The sequence below is a fragment of the Magallana gigas genome, chromosome 8, assembly GCF_963853765.1.
Source record: "Magallana gigas chromosome 8, xbMagGiga1.1, whole genome shotgun sequence".
NCBI lineage: Eukaryota > Metazoa > Mollusca > Bivalvia > Ostreida > Ostreidae > Magallana > Magallana gigas.
The window spans coordinates 16,936,428-16,962,467 of record NC_088860.1 but is presented as its reverse complement, the minus strand read 5'-3'; the positions used below and the strand labels follow the sequence as shown (position 1 = coordinate 16,962,467).

The following is a 26,040-nucleotide window of genomic DNA, read 5'->3' as shown; positions in this document are numbered from 1 at the left end:
ATATATATATATATATATATATATATATATATATATACACATTGTGTGAAATTTAATCACGACATCACAAAAATTCACGTACATGTATGAATATACGTGACTATATTATTATTGCCATTAATAGCGCAGCAGATATCACTTTATTTCGTGATCAGGAAGTTGCTTCTCATAACAGAAGAAATCAGGAAGTTGCTTCTCATAACAGAAGAAAAAATTTTCTTGACCATGGTGGACGCAATTATCAAGAGATACATTGCACTGATATCGACAGCCATATTACTAAGGCACAAGGCAAGTGTTATTTGTGATTATAATCTTGCTTATGAATTTAATTTTAATTCTAAACAAGAACGCATGACGCATTGCGTTTTTCTCCCACTCGTTTTATGGAGTTTTTTTTGGTCTACAAATATTTTTTTCTAATAGTAAATCATGATTTAAATGGTTTATTTCTCAGAAGATATTTGTTAATCCGTGTTAATCTATGTTTCATTTCCATGTTGCAATGTTTTAAAAAGTGTTTCTTGCAAAGGGTTCTTATTAATTACGCAAACACTATCTGTTTCTGTTATGGCGTTATTTGTAACACTTTTAAGTTTAAATAAAGCCACGTTTTTTCTGTCCTGAAACTTTATTTTTTCCTAATCATTACAATTATTTAACTGGCGTAGATATTAAGAATCACATGCAAATGTTTTAATTTTTCTTCACAAAAGCATTTATTTAATCAGTTGGAAAAACCAAAGGCTTATTTAAAAATAAAACAGTATCAAATGTTGAATAATAAATGTAATTATAGTTCAATAGAATAAAATGATACTCATTCAATTAAGTTGGGACCACGACCAAAAAAAAACTATAGTGATCCCAGTTGGAAATTATAAACAAACTTTCTATTAACCGAAATTTCTAATTCAGTGTTATATAATCTTAAACAAAATATTGAAAGCATTTGCCTTTTCTTGACGTTTCTTTTAATAATGTGATACAGGTTTTCAGCCCTTCAGGGCTGATACGGATCCGTATCACACCCCTTGCTGAACTCCTCTGCCTTTTTTCGCTTCGGCATTTTTGCATGTTTACAGACGAAAAATAAAACATTTTCAGTTACAGTCGACATTTTTAAGTGCAGTTGAAAACTTCAAATGCTAGCAAATGTTTTAAAGCAGTCAACTTTTGAAACCTGATGAAATTCCGTTCTATAGCTTCATGTTTGTTAAAACAAGAAGAACTCATATTTTTATCAAATACATGTACATGTCCAGACTTTTTAAAAACAATAGTCTTATGAATAATCAATTTGTTCAAGTTGATGGGTTTTCTTTTTAAATTTATTACTAAGTATGTAATAAATATAATAATAGATACCCTTTTCCATATCACAGCTTTTTATCAGCCCTCGACCAATATCAACCCTCGGCCTTCGGCCCTCGGGCTGATATTGGAGTCTCGGGCTGATACAAGCTGTGATATGGAAAGGGGTATGTATTATTCTCTGTTTAAATAGTGAGAATATACTACTGAATATAACATTTATATATATGTTATATTCAGTAGTATAGTGTATTATTCTCTATTTATATAGTGAGAATATACTACTGAATATAACATATATATATATATATATATATATATATATATATATATATATATATATATATATATATATATATACTAATAAAGAGTTTGTTAGCACAAAGCGCGCAGGTATTTAGGACACAATGTATAAATGAGAATGAGAGAGAGAGAGAATAATTGTCAGTAAATATATGAAATGAAATGCATGCATGCGCGTGCATATACTTGTATGAGTAAATACTTAGCATGCCTCTATTTAAAATCAGAATATCTGTTAGGATGTCAGAGCTCAAATGCTGTCGTACTGTGTGGATGTTTTGGGCGGCATGTCTTTGATGCCGGCGAACTGACCGGCCGACTGGGTCTAGTCAACACGGACTCTATATGCATACACATCACTGAAAACAAGGTCATGTAATACAGGCTGTTTCAATTGAAAGTTATTGCGTTCAATGAATTTAGTCATATCTATTACAAGTTGCCGTCCTTTAAAAAAGGACTTCAATACGTGGACCATTGCATGTCATGTGTTTCCAACGAAAACATGAAATTAGAGATTATTAGAGATTCCACCCAATCTAGATCCCTGCTTTTAACCACTAAATTTGTACGTTTTTTACGTATACGTGTATGTATAGCCCTGACTTTTTATCTCAGAATTTAAAGTGTTTATACTTCTAAAATAATTATGATCTATCTATTAATGAAGTTTGCATATATAGTATCAGGCATTCGGAATTCTACTATTTGCGCACACATTACGATTCGCTCTATACTTTGTTAACTAGGAATGATTTAAACTTTTATACAGTGACAGAATTCAATCATACTTAAATGCTTAAAAAAATTTAATCGGGAAGTACTCTAGCCTCGCCTACTATAAAAGTAATGTTAAGGATCATGGGTATTCGGAAAACAACAAAACGTTGCAAATTATTCTATTTGATGTATGCTGTAGTTTCGGCATAACATTAACTTATTTCATAATACTGACAGTTTATATCACATGCCAATCATTTCTTTAAAAGGAATACTTTGTTTCTTTACTCTTTACCGACAACTTTACAATTGCAGCGCGTTTGAACTTCTGTGTGCATATGGCATAAAATCCCGATCCCGATTCAGATAAACGTGTGCTATGCTGGTTCCCTGAGCTACCTATTAGGCACAGGAACCAGGCTAGCTCATGCGCAGGCTGAATTTTCCCCATAGCATCCGGTTTAACCTCGCTTATATATTATCTGCGTGGACCTCAGGGTCCACGCAATCAAGCGACCGTATGGTTTAGGTCTGGAAGTATGACACAAACTATCCAAAGAGGACCAAGCTTTCGTTAACTCTGTCGCCTGTGTTTTAATCGTACAGACTTGAATAAAGTACTGATAACCTGACCCCTGTTAACGAAGTAAATTCCCATGCAGTGTTCAACATTGGCTGTAAAAGATAATTCTATTATGCATACAAAATCGGAAGTTTATTGGAAAAATGATTTTTAGTCTGTTTTCCGGCTTTAAAAAAATGAGCTGAAAACGTGACTTAATATAAATGAAAGCCCTCTATTTTTATCCTTAATTACTAATAAGTGATCACGTCGGTCGAATAACTAAGCAATTTAGATAGCTACAAATTAAAAAAAAGGAAAGACTGTATATGATAGTGGAGTGGACAAAATAGATGCTAACGTGAACATCATGATCTTTCTTAATAGCAGAGAATACATCATATGATATATAAATTATCATTTCTGTGTAGAAAGAGATTTTAGTATTAATTGCTATTTTAAATATAGTAGTATAGAAAAGAAAATCCAGTCTGTTGCTTGTAATGGTAAATTTTCATTGCATTTTTTCCTTTCAAACAAACCTCATTTTTTTTGTTCCCAGAAAGAGATGTTTGTTTTTGTTTTTGTTTTGTTTTTAATTATTTTGTTTTTTATTGGGGGGGGGGGGGGTCAAAGCTTGTAAAGATGGACTTTGGTTTCATGAATTATTTTGATACTTGCCATTCTTAGTAATACGATTCTATATTACTTGGAAAGGATACGTTTTATAGTGAACAACTTCGTGGTTTATAAAGCTTATAATTTACAAAGCGCAAATTAAACTATTATTTCATGTAATACTGGCAAACATTAAATTCTTTTCTGAAATAAATTGTATTTTCCTAACATACACAGTATCTTTATTTTATACGAATATAAAATATATAAAAACTAAAGAAAAAAAGTACTAATTTTTTTTTCTAATTTCAGGGACTTGCACAAGCTCAAATCTGTTCGGAATCAATAGCTACACCGCATGTTGTTCAGAAATGTCCAATGAACAGAGAGGAATGGGAGAGGGCATCCCAAAAGAAAAAATGTTCAGAAATACAGAAGTATGATAACTGCAGAAATGTGGAGTACCATTGTTTGGTGAATGAATTCAGAAATGAAACTATTGAGGTATGCACGGATCCCTGGTATCTGCAAGGTATGTCTAATATAATTACGAAAATACTTACGTTGTAATTTATCGATGTTGTTATCAACACAGTTCAAACCATTGTCATATAATATGCAATAAAATAAGTTTTTTGTCTTATGTTTTACAACCTGTCAAATTAAAAAGTTCTGTAATGAATTAGTGTACATTAATAACTAATCAAAGCAAAAATTTACTATGAACATAAAATGAATATGAACATGGACTAATCGATTCAATTTATTAAATCACTGTATCGTATTTTTAGGTTATTGCCCAATTTATTTAGAAAATGGAGTCAAAAATGACTATACCAAAATGTGTATGAACAATGCATATCCTTGCAATTGTTCCAATCAATATCGTTCAACAGAAGCATACAAATGTAAGAATTATTGATGTTTTGGTAATTTCCTTGATGTACTTTTTTCTTAAAGAAAATGTATAACATGATCTTTTTCCTGACACTATCTATTTACATACAAGAAATGCAATATCACTGTTTAAATAGAAAATATATAACAATTGCATTATTTGAATTATGTATTAAGATGCAATTTATTTGAGGTTGCATTTTTTTCTAAATAACCTTAATCTTAGGGGACTTATGTTCACCTGTCACATAATTTATCTATTTTGGTAGATACATCATTGCTCATTGCATAAGTAATCGAAATATTTAATCTACTGACCATATTGTGTAAATGAATTTGTACTTTCAAAATGTTTCAAAACATGAGTTACTTCTTTCTCAGGAAATTTGATTGGTATATACTGTTGATTTTTGAAGCTGTATAAGTCAACCATTTACTATAATTCTATTCGTTTTCATGTATTCTAATAAAACTCATCATTTCAATAAAGTAAAGCACTAGACCATATTTAATCAGAATCCACACATTAGCCTTCCAACATCCCAATTTCGATATTCCCTCTTATTTGTCTTGATGTATATTCCTCTTCGTCCATCCCTCTTTTACCCGTTTGTCATTTTTCTCTTAATGTGGTTGTTATGCCAAAACATACTTAAAATTATTGTACGTTCTTGGTTTTTGTATTTCTCAATATCCATATACAGAAAAGGAATTATAAGAGCTATGTGAATAACATGTGAATAACAACATTTGTTTTTGTGTCAGGGCAATGCTGTTTTAATGTAAAGAATGTTTCCTCAGGAAAGAGGAATATCACTGTCACTGATTCAGACAAATACAGGTAATTCCTATACATATGTTTGATTTAACGTAGAAATTTTTTAAAGTTTTCGTTCAATTCTTTAAAAATGGGTGTAAACGGTATGTGACCGAAAAATATCAATTGAATAAAATTAATGTATTCATGTAAATTAAAGAATAAAAGAAATTATGTAATTCCGATTTTAAAAATGTTATACACAAAAGATGAAAATGTATTCTATATTTGATAATTATGCTTACAAAAAATAAACATGATACTTGTGTAGCTCTGGTTGCATTTGTGATGCAAAATACTATCCTTACACACGGGATTGAAAAAAACCCCAAATGAACCAAGTTAAAACATATTCATATTTGAACATGCAGTCTTGTTGCTTACACTCTATATTTTTGTAAAGAGTATATTAAGATAAAGCACAAACAAATAAAACAATTCAACCAGAGATCTTACATCCAAAACGTATGGTGGCATATCTCTGCCCCTTGTGTGCAAGTTAATGTTCTATTAATTATGTCGACATGCAAGATAAATATGTTGACATGCAAGGTAGTTATGTCAACATGCAACATAACTATGTTGACATGCAAGAAAACTGGAATCAAATAAGAGTAATAAAAATTCTCAAATATCGCCAACATGTGACATCCAAGATGCTAGATACACTACCTATTGATGTCAGCATGCAACTTATTTATGTTAACATGCAACTTAGTTATGTTAACATGCAAGATAAATATGTTGACATGCAACATATTTATGTCGACATGCAACTTAGTTATGTTGACATGCAACTTATTTATGTCGACATGCAACTTATTTTTGTTGACATGCAACTAAGTTATGTTAACATGCAAGATAAATATGTTGACATGCAACATATTTATGTCGATATGCAACTTAGTTATGTTAACATGCAACTTATAAGTTGCATGTCAACATAACTAAGTTGCATGTCAACATAACTAAGTTGCATGTCGACATAAATATGTTGCATGTCGACATATTCATCTCGCATGTCGACATGAATAAGTTGCATGTTGACATAAATAAGTTGCAAGTCAGCATATTTCTCTTGCATGTTAACATAAATAAGTTGCATGTCGACATAAAAAGGTAGCATCTAGCATCGTGGATGTCACAGGAGGGCGATATTTGAGATTTTTTGAGATTTTGTATAATTCTTATCTGATTGCAATTTTCTTGCATGTCAACATAGTTATGTTGCATGTCGACATAATTATTCTGCATGTCAACATATTTATCTTGCATGTCGACATAATTGATAAAAAAATAACTTGCACTCAAGGGGCAGAGATATGCCACCATAAAAACGTGTTTTAGCTGAAAAACAAATGATAAAAATTTCGAGAAATATAGTATTCTTTTCCTGTTTTGTTTCATACATCTACAATTAAATTTGAATGGTCAATCGTATGTCCATGCAGTTGAATGGATAACCAAGTGTTTAAAAAAAACTTTACTTCTTGCATTAGTTATATGCCGTTTTGTTATAATGTACAATCTGATTGATTCTTTAAATCTGACCCTACATTGTATGTACACAATGATAAAATACAAAAATATGTGTTTAAAACATGCAAGGATTGAACAATATACAGATGACTGTTCCTTGCAGAAATGTTTACTCATTCGTATCTTAGGAAATGTTATTGCTCAGAAAAGTTTTATTTTTAAATACTAGTTACTAGGACGTTGAATTAATCGTAGATCAAATTAATTGTTAAAGTTTATAATTCAGTGATAAAAAGTCGTAGTTTACTTGTATATGTGTTGTTGCTTGGGTGTATACTATAAAATTGCTGTCGGGATTTGTGATAGTGGGGTAAACGCCCACTGATGGAATTTTTCAGATAACACGAAGTCTTTCAAATTGGCAAGCTTGATCTGGGAATTGTGAATAATATGGTGTTATACAATTTTAGAAAACCAAACAATCGGTTGCAGATAGTAGACCTGATTAAAAGCAATTTAAAATTTGATAACAAAAATGAATATTTAGAGCTCGTTTGTTCGTTTTACTAAAACATGTTTAAATTCGTTCAACACTCACACACAGTTATTTTTGTAAACCAATTTTTTTGCATAAGCATATTTTAAAAAAAAACATGAAAATTTGTTATTTGCGCCGCTTTGAGCCTTTGCTACATGCAATTTTACCTGCAATTTTACATGCAAATTTAACGATATCTGTAATTAAAAAGTTCCAAGTAGTCCATTTTCGGGCACAAAAAAGTCTAATATGTTATAAACAACTACTGAACGATAACTTTTATCGAAATATATTGCTAAATAATTATGAGAACCAATAGTCTTTATATTTGATTGCAGCAACTTGAACACTTTAATTGTGGCAGTATGGATGCTTCTAGCAATAATACTACTGTTAATGCTTCTATCCGCTTTTGGATTCATGTATCAAAGGAGACTAGAGTGTAAAGGTATCCTTTTTAATCTCCATTATATACAGATTATTCTTGAATTATGCACGTGCTGTGTAAGAAAAGACTAAGGCTCTATTGATTTGTATGGAATAAATTATATTAGGTTGTGTACGATTTAAATCACCTTTGTTACGATTTTTTGTAGCGAAAACTGAGTTATGCCATGTTTATTTATCAAAACTTAAAATAAACACTTAAAAGTTCTATATAACTCTGACCTTTCAGTAATAAGAAAAATATATTTCAACTTAATCAGTTAGAAAAATAAAAGATCTGCATTTTACAGGAGTATGCACTTCTGGAAACAACACAGACGATACGGACAATATCGATACAAACGATTCATCAGGTAATAAATAATGCATTTTTCTTTGAGGATTAATGTTACAATGCAAATACCGTGACTTTACTTTTTAATGCCATTTTTGTGCTTCTGGATATCCATCAATTAATTCACATTCTCTTTAACTTTTATAAATGTGTTTGAATTATGATAATTGAAATTCAATAATGTTTTAATCGTCTGCTCCATTTATTAACGAAAAAGGTGTTTTCATTGTAATTTGAGTAAGATTGTTTTTTTTTAAAATGAAATAAATTTAAAAATTCTGACGAATAGATATAAGGTTACAAATCAACGTAATTAATTCCTGATTCCAAATCATTTTTGAAAAATTAGCAGTGCTGCTGCTGGTGATGATATGGTGGTATTAATGAAAAATTCATGTCAAGTTCGTGTATATATATCTATGGATTTGTATAGAATAAACTAATTTGGGTAGTGTACGATTAAAATAATCTTTGTTACGATTTTTGAAATGGAGTTATGCCCTGTCTATTTGTCGGAACTTACATCGTTCTATATAACTCTGCCCTCATTAGATTAGTACATATAATAAGAAAAATGCATTTTAACTTTATCGGGTAGTAAAATAAAATGCCTACATTTTACAAAAGTATGCATGCAATCCCCTGGAATGAACACAGTCGATTTGGGATATGGAGACGGTAAAACGAAGGTAGACGGTTCATTAGGTAACAAAAAATGTACTTTTGTTTTATTGCTATTACGTGACATCACTTATTGATGCCAGTTTGCTTCTGGGAAATAATCAATCAATAGAAAAATATTTTCCGAAAAAAATCACATTTTCTCTTAATTTGATGAACGTGTATGATTTATGATAATTGTATTTCAATCATGTTTTAATCATTTTCGTCTGCGCATTTATCAATGAAATAAATGTTTTCATCATTGTCAATTAAGTGAAATGAAAAATCTTTTTAAATTCCTAAGAATCATTTTAAGTTCACAAATCAACGAAATGTATTCCAAATTCCAAATCATTTTTAATATGAAAATCAGCAGTGCTGATGTTGGTGCTGATGCTATGATAGTAAAAATGACAAAGTCATATTAATTATAAGTTCTTGTAAAAATATTAAAAATCTTCCCCTAGCAAATGACTCAGACTGGACTAGAAAAACTAATCTAGAAGTATCTCATTAGTTCCCCATCAGTGAACGGGGGAATGGATTAAACTTGATTCACCTCTCTGTAAGGCTCACTGTACATCATTTCGTCTTAACTTCGATTTTACGGGAAATAACGGATTTTTAAAAAAGCATTTGATTGGAAGATGACGAAGAAGATTATTTTAAATATTTTTTTAGTACCAGGTTCGTCCTTTAAAAAAATTAATGTATTTGGACGTTATACCTGACCTGTAATTCAAATTATTGTTATTTCCTTCAAATGAGCAATTTTTACCGAGTTTTGGTAAAACCACAGTATAAAACTAGATGCTGTCAATAAACAGTAATAGATGCAACTCTAAATAACGCTTTCTTGTACTCTTGTTTTAGTACAAAAAGAAGGCCACTTGCAATTTTCGGTACTTTTGAAAAATTTTAATTTTCAGAAAGAATGAAATCCCATCCTATAATACACATTGTCCTTTATGTACAACTTGGGTTTGAACTGTTTGCATGTGATTTTGAATTAATCAATAATCTTAAATTTTATGCCATAGCAAGTATGGTCTATATAATTATTACAAACAAAATTGAATTCTGCCCCCTAGGCGATTGCCTGCTGTAGATATGCTTCTGTGTGCCATCATCATCTTGTGCGCGGATTTAGAGAAGGGATGGGGGTGAGGGGTCCAGAAACCCCCCGCCCATTTGAACAATTCATTTATGTAGTAAAATTACCAAAAATCAACCTCGGACAACAATCCTCCCCCTGCAAACACAATTGATACTCTGAAACCCCCCTTCCCACTACCCATGGATAAATAAAAATCAGAATATTTTGATTACAAGGAAAGCCTGAACATGTAGTTTCAATAAAGAAGATTGTAAACAGTGCAAGAAAAAAGACATATTGCGCAATTATTTTCTCTGCAGGACTGCGAGGACAGAAGATATCATTACTGATTAAGGTGTTATGGGACACATGTCAATATTTAGGTGAATAAAAGTGCGTTATAATCCAGATATTTTCACCGTTTTAGAATATTTAAAAGGATTCAAACTCTCTCATTACAACATAGTTAACGCTTTAACCCATTGCGCTTTGCTGTTAGGTAACATTATTTTGTATTTGTAAAACATCATATTTTATACTTTATTGTTTATTTCAATCGGGAGTACATCACAATATGCAGGTGTCCTGTACAACCGTTAAGCTGAAATTTATTCTTTACATGGTTAATTACCTACTAAATTGTGCAAAGGCTTTTAAAGAAGAAAGTGATGAAAATACATGCAATCCTGTTGCAAGTAAATGATCTTTGTCCGAAGTTATATATACAACACATGTCTACAGGTTGCATTTGCGGATACTAGTTTCACCCAGCACTTTGGTTACATTGGTTTCACGTGGTGTACATGCATTCGATATGCAGAATAGGTTAAATTAACATGAATTAACGTTTTTATGTGATGATCAGCTAAAGAAAGCCATATTGTGCTCTAATTAGATTATCATTATGTTAACCAATATAAGTAAGTATAATACATGTAATAGCGCAATATTAAGAAACATCGGTATACATAACAGCCAAGTTTTACTTTCATTTTCTAAAACGTGATCTCCCTTTGCCAGAATACTGTATCATTATCTTTATTTAAAAGAGCTTATCATCGTTTACATTCCTATAGCAGTTGTACAGTTTCTGTCATTTTAATTGCAAAAGTTATTTTTCATTTGTCAGACTTACTCATTGAGTTAACCACATATTGACCCTGTAACATTTTGTATTAAAATTGTGTATTAAATAATTGTAAAGATTCATCATGTTTACATGAGTTTTAAAAGGGGGAAGGAAAAGTGGTCTTGTGTTAAAAAGACTACATAAAAATGTGATCAATAAAGACTGATGAAAGTTTAACAAGATTTGGAATTTAAAATTATATTTCTTTTTGGTCATAATTATGTGCCTAATATTGACTAATGAACTTTCTGATCGTTGAAATTTGCTGAACACCATATTTTTTTTGTGTTTAGACCAAAAATAATTCTAGAATGATAACTTCTTTTTGTTGTAAATGACAAGCTATAGCTGTGTTACTAACATGTCTCTCTTGTTGACCAGGGTAAACTTTTATTGTGCAGTAGTCTTTTGTAACTAACAACAACTTAATTAGGGCCCACGCGTGCATTGTGCAGATGCCCTACAGTGATCAATCTGTACAATTCTACTGATCATGTAGGTCATGACCCAATGGGATTGTTCTATGAGATTGTTCTGACCCACATAAAACAATAAATTACCAAATAGCTTGAAAACTGTTGAGATCTCGACCATTAAAGGTACATATGCCTTTTTTATCGGCATATTTGCGATTTTAAAACCCGACCAAAATTTTGCAGCATGACTAGATGTACGAAAAAGGAGTTTCTAGAAAATTTTGCAATTTTTGATATATATTAACGAGTACTACCCATAACTTAAAAATGAAGAACGGCGATTTACCTATGCATATTCATGAATGATTAACGTTTAAAAAAAAAAGAGAACGTCATTTTTCAGCCACGGTATGACTCCCAGGACGAAATTGAAATTTTTGAAACCTTATTGCACATCTATATGACACCACTAAACATATTCCACAAGATGATTTTTCTACTGTTGAAAATGTAAGAGGACTCCGAGGAAGCAGGTTTTTGCGAAAAAAAAACGTCATTTTTTACCTCCTTTCTGACCCCCAGGACTACCAGAGATTTTTTGAGATCTTTTTACGAAACAACATAACACCCCAAATCAAATTCCAAAAGTTAAGTTTGTTGAGGGGAGTTGATTTTATCGATTATCATTTATTTTGAAATCAACTTATATTGCATGGCAATAAGTTTCTAGTCGGTATTTGCATAACGCACTTTTTTATTATATGGAGTTTTAGACTTTTCCAACAAGAATTTCGAGAAACCCCATATCAATCATGTTGTGTAATATTTAAAGATAGATTTCAAACTATGTATTAGTAATCGAAACAATTCTAAAAACCGTATGGATCCAAGCACTTTTGATATCGAACTCTAGTCTCGTTCAACCAGACGCTCGGCTGTCTCCGTTAATCTCCGACAAGCAAATAGAGCCTCTCTGCTTGTCGGAGATTTACCGAGACAGCTGAGCGTCTGGTTGAACGAGACATTATTACACTCTGGCGTAGGAACACATGAGACTACAAAAATATCTAAATTGTTCGTATTATATAAAATCTGACTATTTTCAAAGTGTTTATAGATAAGTTTCCTTGAAAAACAATGCTTCAGCATACGTTACATCGAATTTTTCTATTATTTTCAAGAACTAAGTCTTGTCAGCGGCGATGATTTGTGCTTAGGTCCAACACTGTTTCACTTTCGGTTTGCCAGAGTAACTGCATAAGAGAGTTGATTAAAATCAACCCCATAAAAATGGTATTAGATGGGGCCTGTACAGTAAGGTGTAAAACTTTAAATGTAATATGAATATCCCAATAAAAAAAGCTTAAACATGTAGAATGCTTTTTCTCTAACACATCCTTTAACTTGTTATTCAAATTGGCGTTCTTCTTTTGTATGGAGATGATAAGAATATGTAACAAGTTATCCAGGTGCGATAAAATACATCTACAAACACAATTTTAAAAGCAAAACGTAAAGAAATTCTTAATGCCAATGTTGTTATCACTTGTCGGATAATACCTACAGTATAATTATACCCCCGCAAACGAAGTTTAGGGGGGTATATTGGTTTCACTCTGTCCGTCTGTCTGTAGACGCAACTTTGTCACCCCCTATAGAACTTTTACTACTGCATGGAACAGTCTGAAAAATTGTACATATGTAACACCATCTGAAGATGTGCACCTGCAAGATTTTTTTAAGATCAGACAATATTTAATGATTTTATGACAGTTTTCATTTTCCTTATACTTTATATTGTACACTGATGTTGAAAAGTAAGGAGGTAATCCTTACAGATTTTATCAATTAATTAATAGTATAAAAACACTCTAAAATATATTTATATAAATACATTCAAATGATTTTTTCTTTATGTCTAAACTAAATTTATTTTTTATAAATATTTTATCAACTGACATGGCAAATTTTTTGTTTGTCAATGATAAATTCTTAGGAGCGCGTGGCTGAATTCATTAGTCCCAAGGGAGCCATCTGAGCCATGGTTTTTTCTTAGAGCGTAATCACCCGATTAGATAGAAATACTGAATAGAAGACTTGAATAATCAATTTTGTTGACATACATACAGTTGCGAATGCTCGTTAGTTTGAAGTGACTCGAACGAGGAACAGCTGATGATGTTTTATAACTAGCCTAATATTTCGAAATTGAAAATATTGAACAAAGATGCTTACTAGTGGTGGAATAAAATGGTGGAAGGTTAATTCTTGTATATAAACATAAGTAAAGCGTTCTGTTTTATCGCTTCTTCAGAATGAACTCCTCGATAGCTAACGTGATTTGCAGTTTTATAAATTACATAGTGGCGTCGGAAGCAAATTGAAAGTGGGGGGCCTAAACTTATCATAAATTTTGACCAAAAAAAGGTCTTTGGTTACGTTTTTGTATAACTTAAGCCCCCCCCCCCCCTCCGGTACCGACGCCTGTGCTACACAGTTACGTGTTTTCCCTCATAATTGTAATTTAAATCTTTGACAAAATCTTATCAAAATTTTATATCATTTTTTGGAAGTAGATATAGTTATCTTGAAAGTACTAGCAAATAGGTCACTGAAGCGTTGAAGCGAGGGGCTGTGTTAAAAATAGTTCGGACCGGAAGTATTTGATAAAGCATCACCCGTTTGATAAAGTAAAGGTTTATCACACGAGTAATATACACCGCACGTATGAGATAAAAAGCATTTTACGGACATATTTAGACAATTTGTTATCAGTTTAGTACCTTTGCTTATTTTTTCAATCTCTAAGCCTCTGTGTTCATCAACTTGTATCTTAAATCCAATAAACATATACGCCATTTTTACTTTTGATTTAGTCATGTATGTCTACTAAGGCTTATCAATATGAATCTTTTTTAAAATAAATTTTTTGATTCTATGTTTATTTTTTTTGTATTGATTTAACAGGAAAGCCTGAAGAAGTAAGTACGTCTTTGAAGAATGACTTTCTCCTTTTTATAAAAAAAAAATGCCTTAGATATTTATTTGCCCATTTTGAGCTATATAGCTTTTCTGTTTAATAACAAATATGCAAAGTTAAAATAGAAATTCAATTAAACTTGAAGCAATGTTTCAAGTTCATTTATTCTAGAACTTAGTGTAAAAAAGGACACAACGTTTACAATAGACAGAACAAGTCTAGTCTAACAAGGTTAAAAAAAAGAGGACCCAGGGAGAATCAACATTCAGAATAAAACATATATTTATGTTTTAAAAGCAAATGATGGTGTAAGCATTTGTCCATTTATTCATACATTGATCAGCAGTGTCATGCACAAAATTTTCAATTATTACATATAAATATATGATAAATTTGTCTGAAGAGCAAGAGGTTTTCCTTTATCTATTAGCAAACTACCATGAGAGAGTTTTGATTTTATAGGTACCTCGACACAGCGACATTTCATTTGAAGTATGATTTCAAAAAACAAACACCAATATTGTTGGCTTTTAGTTATTTTACATTTTTGGGGGTATATCTTTTTTAGTGAAATTTAAGAATGAATTACCGACACGTTTTTCAAAGACCATTTCATTTATAAACCTCGAAAAAATGCATAAAATTATCTCGTCTACAAACAGGGTATTTTAGAGCTTAAAACTTGGTCTCAATTCGTGTGTAAAATAATAATAAATATATACATGCCAAAGATTGTCTTGTCATGTTTTTTTTTTAATTTCAATTAAAAAATTATTTCTGAAAATCGAAATTGTTATTATTTTATATCTTTAAAATCTATGGATAAAATTAAAAAAAAAATCAGATACTAACATAAGTACTGATCAAACAGTAATATTTTACAAGGAAATTGAAACTAAATTTATCAAATTTAAACCGATCCCTATGGAGAAAAAAAAAGTCATTCCGATCAGATTTATTTTAAATTGGAATTTATTTTTACAAATGATTAATAACACTACAGTTTGTTCTGAGTAATTGATCTGCATTTTAAAATTAGTAAATGAAAAAACAACAGCTAAGCAACCTGTTTTGTTTTGTTTTTGCAAAACTGTGATATATTCCAAATTTATATGATTTGGTTCAAATCAGTTTAATTACAATCGAGATCGGTTCGATTTAATGATTTTCTAATTTTATTTAATTTTACTATTACGTTTCAATTTTTTGTTGAAATAATATTATATAGCAATTGTTTAATGCGAGTGAAGTTTACTTGTAGTTTTTATCCATAGGTTTAAAAAATATCTACAATTCTTGAGTTTCATTTAAATAATTTTTTCAAAAATATTATAAATTGTTTGGCCGTCTTTGACATGTATTCATAGATTATTGTATTGTGCATTAATTGAAACCAAATTTTTTGCTATATCCTGTTTGCAGCTAAAACGATGTTTCTTGTTTTTGTTTAAAAATATAAAAAAAATCATATAAAATTATGGAAAGCCGATATCGGTGTCATATATATGTGTATAATTATTTTTCAAAAATGATTCTTTATTTATCTTTCAAATTATGCATTGGTGTGTCGAGCCACCTTGAAATCATGAAGGAAGGAAAAGCAGAATGGTGGATTAATTAAAATACTATTTCCGGTAATGTGAGGAAATGTTTTTGAGAGCAACCAGCTTACAAAAATGATAAATACAGCATACGGTTGCCCAAAAGGTTATAGAAAGAGGTCAGAATTTAGGAGCCTTAGGTCACAATGGGGGACTTTAAGCAAAAATTGATAGGACATTTTTAAATTGGTAAACCTAATATTAATATAGCGGTATACAAAATCAGTATAAAGATAACTAAGTATGAACAATTGTCAATTTTATTCAAACAGAACACATGTGTACATTTTTTTTTGTAATTCAAACATAAATACATTTTTGTATTGCATTAGTTTGTTAACTAGTTTGTTGGTAATTGATAGAGATATTTCAGTACGCAGTAGGCCCGTCGACCTATAATTATTTTTAAACTCTTTCCTGAGTTGAAATAAAACGAATAAAAAGTTCCCCTTATTTTTACAGATATTTTTTTTTTCATTTTAAAGTGTCTCAAAATCATTTTTTATGAATCTTTTTGATCGAAATAGTACAAATGAGTTTTGTTTTTTTAGAATAATATTAGTGAAAGAGTCGGAGATTTAGTAAAACGTTTGGACACCCTTAAGAAAGAAATAGACCAAGTTATTGGAAATGACATTTTTGATTTGGAATATAAACTCAGAAGTACGGAGATGAAACTCGATAACATATATATGAAACTGTTGGGAAACCCCCAAAAAACAGAATCACCTTTGACCAAAGCTAGCACACTCGAAGCGAGAGTTACAGAAATCAGTACCATTATTGACGAAATGCTTCAGAAGCTAAGAGGTAATTTTGTTTTCGAACGTAATATAAAAAAGAGTTCATATTATGATATTAAAAAAAGTAATATTTGTGATTCAAATATCAAAAAGGGGAATTTAAAATGTTTTCAATTTTATACATGTTATTATCATTACAGCTTGGAATAAGGAACTTTACTTTAGCTTATCAAGAGGCAAGAGTAAACGTGTACAAAGACAGGAGTTTAAATTAGCATTATCTCTGCAACAATGTAGAATGAATGTTTTTACTGTAAACATGATACGATTTCCATTCAACTACTAAAATTCTTACCATCCTATAATTACAGTTTCATTTTTGAGAGTCTGTACATAAAGTACATATATTGCAAATAAAACTTTCACACATTTAACAATACAATAAACAATCCATAGGTATAGCTCTACCTTAGCAAGGTAGTACCTAGCATCTTGTTATCCAGTTATCAACTCTTTCAAAACCCTAATATTATGTCCAATCATTAGCAATGTGTGGCTTTTGTTTCCTGCAGGTTCAATACATTTGTAATCATTTATTTTGGCAAATGAAAAAGAACAAATTTAATTCGTGCTAGAAAAGATGTGTTTGATCCTCCCGTTCGCATTTCAGAGTTTTTACACAATTTTACATCCTTAAATCCTTAAATATAAATTTGTATTTTTAAATTAAATGGTCTAACTGATATATTATTCAAAAGCATTTGGATACCAATGCTTAACCCAAACATCTCTTAAAATAAGTCTGTATAACGTTTAAAGAACAGGCTGAGCAATATAATGGTTACAATTATTTTATATTTAGCGCTCTGATTCTTGAAAAAATAATTTTAGAAAGATGTTAAATGAGTGTGGTCACGATTTCTTTGTCATGTAAACATGGCTCGTGCCCTGTTTTGTTTACATTGCTTCAATATACCGGTAAAAGTTCTTTTAAAGTTAATTTTTCCCTGTTCTATTTCTTTTTAAGCGTAAAAAATAGTTCCTAGCGTTTATCATATTCATTTGGAGTCCAAAACCAGAATTTTTACTTCAACATTCAAAACGTTAGCAAAGCGTGACAAAGAATTTTGATCTCTGTATCTAGCTTATAACACGAAGACTGGGACTCAAATTTTGGTTGACTCTTAGAAATGCCTTTCTAAAGCATTGTAAACATTAAAAAGCAGAAAGAGTTTTAGACCAAAATTATGACCATGCCCCTTCAATGATTTAATGTATGAAACTTATAATATTACTTTATTAGATCTACATTTGGATTTCAGATTTAAGACCCGACAGCCATGATATACACATTACAGAACCCAACGGTATGATGTGTCTTATTAGCTTCATAGCTACAGCAAATATTAGAGATACTACGATGATTATTTCATTTAAGAGTATTCGTTTTAATATTTATAACAAAAACAAAAATAATTGCTAAATGCGCTTCATTTTGCTAATAAACAACGTGGATTATTAGATTAATTACATGTGACCGAGGTATCCTTATGTCCGCAAAGAAAGAGTTAAGAGGGAAAACAATTTTTTAAGTTAATTTCTTAGACTCAAAAAAAAAAAACAAAAACAAAAAAAAAAAAAAAAACAGGGTTCCGTGACCTTGGAAAAATCTAACCAAAGGTTAGTCCATGCTACAATGTACGTGTATGGCACGCCAATTTTACAAATATGAGATTCACATTGATTCGCTATTGGTAAATTAGGTTTATCGACTTTAAATCGTCAACTATAGCAACTAATTTATTTACTATAGTTTAAATTGTAAACTCTAATCAACTATTTCAAACTAAAGTTTGTCTGTAAATAAACGTTAACAATATGTTTTGCTGATAATTATCGATTCAACATCAATGTTAAATATAATTAAGAGTTTTTGATCGTAATTTCATAGATCTTGATTAAATTAATCAGATAAACTCTGTAGATGTGATATTTACGGAAGCGTATTAATGCCACATATACACTTCACATTTTTTATTTTCTACACTTTAATGTGTATATGTTACACTTTAATCTGTAAATTTTACACTTTAATCTGTAAAATTCACACTTTAAAGAGTAAAATTTACACTTTAATCTGTAAATTTTACACTTCCATCTGTAAATTTTACACTTTAATCTTTAAATTTTACCCTTTTATCTGTAAAATTCACACTTTAAAGAGTAAAATTTACACTTTAATCTGTAAAAGTCACTCTTTAATCTGTAAAAGTCACACATTAATCTGTAAAACTTACACTTATGAGTGTAAAATTCACACTTTAAAGTGTAAAAGTCACACATTAATCTGTAAAATTCACACTTTAAAGTGTAAAATTTACACTTTAATCTGTAAATTTTACACTTTAATCTGTAAAGTTTATACTTTAATCTGTAAAATTCACACTTTAAAGTGTAAAATTTACACTTGACTCTGTAAAATTCACACTTAAATCTGTAAAATTCACCCTTTAAAGTGTAAAATTCACACTTTAATCTGTAATTTTTACATTTAAATCTGTAAAATGCACACATTAATCTGTAAAATTTACACTTTAAAGTGTAAAATTCACACTTTAAAGTAAAATTCACACTTTAATCTGTGAAATTCACACTTTAAAGTGTAAAATTTACACTTTAAAGTGTAAAATTCACACTCTAATCTGTAAATTTTACACTTTAATCTGTAATTTTTACTCTTTAATCTGTAAATTTTACACTTTAAAGTGTAAAATTTCACACTTTAAAGTGTAAATTCACACTTTAAAGTGTAAAATTCACACTTTAATCTGTAATTTTTACACTTAAAGGTGTTAAATTTACACACTATCCTGTAAAATTGGCTCATATCTACACATACATTGGAGAGTATTTATCATTTTCAATGGTTTGATCGAAGTATTATGGACTGAAATATTTTAATTAGTAAATATTTCAAACTTTGTCTTAAATACACTAACATCATTACACAGATATATTTTTTTAAAAACCGTGGATTTTTCAAATAGAGATAAGTTGTTTTATGCCTCGGCTTTTTTCCACACTTTTTTGATGATGATTTTACAATAAAAATAACAAATAGTGTTAAATTACTGATAATTCAAAGAATATACATTATGTATCAGTCTGTCTAAACCTCGATTTAGCATAAGTACGTTCAGTACTTTGAGTTGTGTACGTACTACAAGAACTTGATTTAATAAAATTGTACTGTATACAAATGAATACAATTGACGCTTTAAACTAGTAAAAGTCTTGTATACATTTAGAAGGCTTGAAGACTGTATTTGCATAAAAGTGAACAAAAAGTCAAAACCCCAACACATTGTTACAGATAATTCTACATTTTATGTTGCGGCCACCATATAATTATGTGGTGGCCAGCTGGCCGTCAGATAAATTAGTGGTGATCGCTAGTTTTTAGTCCATTAAATTATCACTTTTTTCAGTTTTTGTGAAAATTTTAATCTGATTGAATGAGACGAGGGAAACGGCTTGCATTATAAAAAGCCATTAGCGTTGAACATTTTTTGGCCATGTGACACTGATACATTTTGTCTAAGAGAATTTAATTATAACTGTTTCAGTTTTTGAAAAATTGAATACTGTTAATGAGAACTCACTTCTCGATTGCAATGTTTATTATTAAAGCAAGATCAAAGAAATGTCTGACATTAAATTAAAACAGCAATGTGCTGTTGACATAGTTTTTTACAGATTAATGTGTGATTTTTACAGATATATGTGTAAACTTTACCGATTAAAGTGTGAAATTTACAGATAAAAGTGTAAAATTTACAGATTAAAGTGTGAATTTTACAGTTTAAAGTGTGAATTTTACACTTTAAAGTGTGAATTTAACACTTTAAAGTGTGAATTTTACAGATTAAAGTGTAAACTTTACAGATTAAAGTGTGAATTTTACAGATTGAAATGTGAATTTTACAGATTAAAGTGTAAATTTTACACTTTAAAGTGTGAATTTTACAGATGAAAGTGTAAATTTAACAGATTAATGTGTGAATATTACAGATTAAAGGCTAAAATTTACACTTTTAAGTGTAGAAAATAAAAAATTGTGAAGTGTATTTGTGGCACTAATACGCTTCAGTAGATATTGGCGTGCAATATTTTTAAAATACAGTTTACCTGGTTTCAGATGTTACAGAAGGAGTTGCAGCCGAATTTTATAACAAAACGACATCCAACAAACCGTTAAAGCTTTCGACTGAAGAAAGTGGCGAGTACAAATATGGTGATAGCAGTTTGTGTCACATGATGCCCGATGGTATTATGATTCGAGTTATTGTTACCACTTGTAATTATTATATCATTTTAAAACCAAGCTAGATTTGGACAAAGAACTGTAATATCATAGTCATATAGCACAGTGTTGATAAATGCATGAATTTATGATTTTTCCTTTGTGCATGGATTTGTTTGCAATCTATTTTCTTTCCTATTGCAATAGTTCTGCAGTTTTACTTCGAAACAATAATTTATATAAAAACATTATTAATGTCTTATTAAATTTAGATATTGCATAAGGAATGAAAAGGTTTTCAAGATGAACACCATTTACTATTTGCCAATAGAAATTACATTTTCTTCTCTTGAAATCGGAGAAATACAATTTAAATATTTTACCCTTACTTAGTTTGATATGTACATGTACCCTTCCAAACACGCCACGCCGATTTATTAGTCTATCAGGTTCACGTATCGCTGATCATCCCCCTCCAAAAAAGTCTTTTTGTAATACTGATTATTATTTGTTAAAAATTGAGAATAAATAAATAAATTACAACGTATTTTGTTTCCACGATTTGTACATATCACATTTCTTTCCTTTCCCGGAAGGGAGATCCTTTTTGGCCAGCTATAATATATATTCTAGATATATTTGCAAAACATCATCGTGTTTTTTTTTGTTCATGGATTTTAATATTTCATTTAACAACTGCCAAAGGTGAGAACAACCAAAATATAGAGAAAGATTGCATTCAGATGTCAGTTTCTCAACAGACCAGGCTGTCCAAAAACATTATGGCGGACAATCCCAGTGGTTACTTTTTAACAGGTAGCGATACTTTTAAAGACATATATAGCGTGTTGAACGCTCTACATTTTTGACATTTAATTTGATAATGATCATAGATACCGGTACACGATCTGCATAGCATACATGTAAATTGCTTTTGGTACCATCATTTTCAACGCATTGGCGGTTTTAAAAAAAAATTTATTCACGTTTGTATGCATAACTAAGGTGAAATCTATTTATTTTCTACGTTATCTTATATTCTATCTTCATCCAATAAGTTTTTCTTTTATCTTGCAGTCCTGAATTTTTCGATATTTTCGAAGGGGGTGTTCTGTGTTTGCTTTATACAAATATTTCGCATATTGTGTAAAAGATGAAAAGAAACTTTTGAAAACCAGTTCGTAAACGTTGGCTTCAGTAGATTTTTAAAAAAAAACAACCCATACACCCCTTGGAATACATACCAAACACGGACACACTTAAAAGTATTTGATAACTTTCAAAAGTGATAAATTAATTGCTACACGATTTCACTTTTAAATAGTTTGTAATGCAAAAAAATATCATCAAAAATGATAAATATAATCTTTTTCATTTATGGGAAATGATTGTGAAAATTTTGAACAAGAATAACGGCAGTACATGCTTATGCATTTTTGGATTGTTTGGTAGTTAATCCCGTTCTATAATTATTTGCTTGATTATTTGCTTCGTGTGGATATAACTGTTTTAACATTTGCATGTATGTGCCAATCGATACTTGAATTAATGTTATTACCAACCAATCACATGTACTATTTTTTTGTTCATTCTATTTTAATTTTTATTGTAGATGAAAGCGGACCGTTGTTTGAAAAGAAGGTACTTTTGGAATTTTGTTGAATTGTAAATGATATCATATATTGGAATTTTTTACTAACAGCGGCAAAAAAAAAAGAAAATTGATGTTTCCATACAAGACACATAATTCGAGTAAAAAGCATGATCTGGTTTAATTTGATAGTGAAAAGAGTTGTCCCTTAGCTAAAACTTTAAACTTCAAACTTCTTGTCATTTAGACAGAAGTACAATTATGTATGAGTCCTAATTTCTCAAAAATTTATGTATTAATTGTAATTACCACCCAATTGTACCCTTGACAAACTCGTCAGTGCAAAGTACAGAGAAGACCTTAAAAAGTGGCGTCGAAAGGAAATTGAATGTTGGGGAAGGTGGAGTGGGGGGTGGCTAGGGGCTAGACTCATCAGAAATCTTGATAAGCAAAAAAAAAGGATTATGGTAATGTCTAATTTTGCGGAAAAAAAAATTATGTAATAAATTAAGATAAATGTTTGCTTCTATAAACTCCTTTTCAGACATTACGAGAGAAGATGGAATATCTTAGAGATAATACTGACAAACTGATGGAAAATTTTAAAAAAATGAGAGACGCCTATTACGAAAAAGATAAACCTGGAAATTTGCTTACCCTTCATGACCAATTAACAGATACTGAAGCTGACGTTGACGTTCTGACAAATGTCTATGGATTTAAAGAGATTCAAGGGTCACGATATGGAAAATGTTTGGAGGAAAATTTAGAGGAGATGAATTCATTATTTGAAAAGTTATCAGAGAAGTTTGAACAAATGGAGAGGAAAGTAGGAAAACCATGAAAGTACAAATGTTTCAATTTTGTGAAAGTTTATGCACTCTTATCTTTTATTGGATGTAAAATCTGCCAAAAAGTGTTACATACTTGAAAGTGTAAAATTGGTTTGAATAAGCAACGTGCGATGTGATTTGTCTTCAATGTTTCTTACTATATCTGGGATATTAAAAGTTAATTATGTACATAGTTCGTAGAAATTTTAACTAATGTGCATTGTGCATTTACTTTGAAACATTCTGCAGCAACGTTCATTACATTCCTCAATTATGATATATTTGCAATTACAATGCAATGCTTGAACAGAAGATCTAGAAACATTGGTAATTTTTGTAATACAATCTTATGATGAAATTTCCAAATTGAATCTTTAATGATGATTACGTTATCCTGTTTTATATCCATTGAATAAAATCATGCTATTTTCTAAAAGTTTTTAGCATTTATCAAATATTAAATATTGTCCTCTACATTTGACTTTCTGTTACTTACGCTCTCTTGAGCAATGAAACACTCATTTACTGGATCCGCAATACTTTAAAAAATGTATTCGAGAAAAGAATTTTGCAGTACATTGTGTATTAGAATGAAATTGTTCTCCGGTTTTCCATGCATTGAAAATACATGTAGGTTCATTATAAAAATATTGGTGAATTGTGGTGAACATTTGTACATCAAATGACACGTATGTTGTACTACATTTCAATGTGAAAATCCGGTATATAGTTTCCTAATTAAACAAATGTGTGATTGCCAGCTGTAGACACTACAGTGATTCTCCTACAATTTATAACATGCAATATTACTTGTGTTTATTATTTCAAACCTGATTTTTTTTATTGAGCATAACGATTTCTTTTACAAGCGAAACGATTGGATTCTTGGTTAATTTCAAATATATTTCTTTACTTGCTCGATAAGCATAATTTGTGTTCAAACACTTGTTTATAGTATGCACATCATGATAATAAGAAATGTAAAATATATTTAGAGAAATTAATGTTTTAATTTGTTATAAGTATTTGAAATCATTTCATAGAGATAAAAGCTAAAGCACATTGGTATTGCAAGAAATTGATTTTTTTTTAATGTAATGTAGGTGTTAGACAAGGAGAAAACCTTTCCCCTTTCTTATTTTCTTTGTACATTAATGACTTAGAAAACTTTCTTTTGGAAAAAAAATATTGTTGGTTTACAAAGCATTAGTAATGAAAACGAGTTATTTTTACATTTGAAACAACTTATTTTACTTTACGCTGACGATACCGTCATAATGGCAGAATCGACAGAAGACCTCCAAAACGCCCTCAACGAATTTTATAGTTATTGTACTCAATGGAAACTTAAAGTCAATGTGAATAAAACAAAAATAATGGTTTTCTCCAAAGGTCCAACATCGAAAAAGCTTGTTTATTATAAAGGAGAAGTTATTGAAAATGTTAAAGAATTCAAATACCTGGGTATCGTTCTGTCAAGAACTGGTTCATTTATTAAAGCAAAAAAGCATTTGTGTGAACAGGCTCAAAAGGCTATGTATGGTGTTATAAGAAAAATTAGAAATTTTAATTTACCAGTAAATTGTCAATTTGATTTGTTTGATAAGGTTGTTTTACCAGTTTTATTGTACGGCTGCGAAATTTAGGGCTTTGAAAATCTAGATATTATTGAACGTGTACATCTGAAATTTTTGAAAACAGTACTTAATTTAAGAAGCACAACACCGAATTTTATGATATATGGAGAAACAGGGCGCTACCCGTTGTATATTAATGTTTATACAAGAATAATTACATATTGGGGGAAAATGCTAATAAGCCCTGAGAACAAAATTGTATATACAGTGTACAGATATTTATTTTCACAACATTTTAATAGCGATTGTAAAAGCCCATGGATTGATTGTATTCAAAGAATTTTGAACATGTGCGGGCTACAATATGTCTGGCAGAACCATAATTTTGTCAATATAGAATGGTTATCTGCTACTGTAAACCAAAGATTAAAAGACCAATTTATGCAAATATGGTCAAATGATATAAATTGTTCTTCCAGAGGTCAAGTGTATAAAATTTTAAAACCATTTTTTGGCTTTGAGAAGTATCTTGATATTTTACCTGTAAAACTAAGAAAAAAATTCATTAAATTTCGTACATCAAACCATCGTTTTCCTGTAGAGACAGGCAGATGGTATAACATTCCTTTGAATGAGAGGTTATGTCTTTTGTGTAATAAAGGTCTCATTGGTGATGAATTTCATTATATTTTAGAATGTTCGGCACTAGAAGAAATAAGGAAAAAATACATAAACACAAAATATTGGAAAAGACCAATTTTTTTTAAGTTTTCTGAACTCATGACTAATTGCAATTGTAAATCGCTAAGAAAATTATGTGTATTTATTTCAAAAATTGTTGATGCTGTCTGCTCCTCTTAGTTGTTTTCCTATTATGATCCTTTATACTAAAATCTAACATAAGTAGTGATTCTATAGTCTGTTCCTTTTTTTATTTATATTTTTTCCCTGTATGAAAATGTACCTGTTTGTCTGTACCTCTGACGAATTGTATTTGTATGTATGATATATATGTTCCTCTTGTACCAAATTATTTGGTCTGAGTGAATAAACTGAACTTGAACTTGAAGAAAGTGAAG

General features: G+C 30.1%; 1 protein-coding gene across 1 annotated transcript; it reads left to right on the top strand.

The window, feature by feature from the left end:
• The first annotated feature begins 84 nt into the window (after nucleotides 1-84).
• LOC105347768 (uncharacterized) lies at nucleotides 85-26,034 on the top strand. The gene is made up of 13 exons (XM_066068387.1): nucleotides 85-291; nucleotides 3,830-4,049; nucleotides 4,309-4,425; nucleotides 5,180-5,255; nucleotides 7,587-7,696; nucleotides 7,986-8,048; nucleotides 14,301-14,314; nucleotides 16,466-16,724; nucleotides 17,980-18,024; nucleotides 20,856-20,984; nucleotides 21,666-21,776; nucleotides 22,573-22,601; nucleotides 23,096-26,034. The coding sequence occupies exons 1-13, from the start codon at nucleotides 226-228 to the stop codon at nucleotides 23,393-23,395; spliced, it is 1,539 nt and encodes a 512-aa protein (XP_065924459.1). The 5' UTR covers nucleotides 85-225; the 3' UTR covers nucleotides 23,396-26,034.
• Nucleotides 26,035-26,040: the final 6 nt, after the last annotated feature.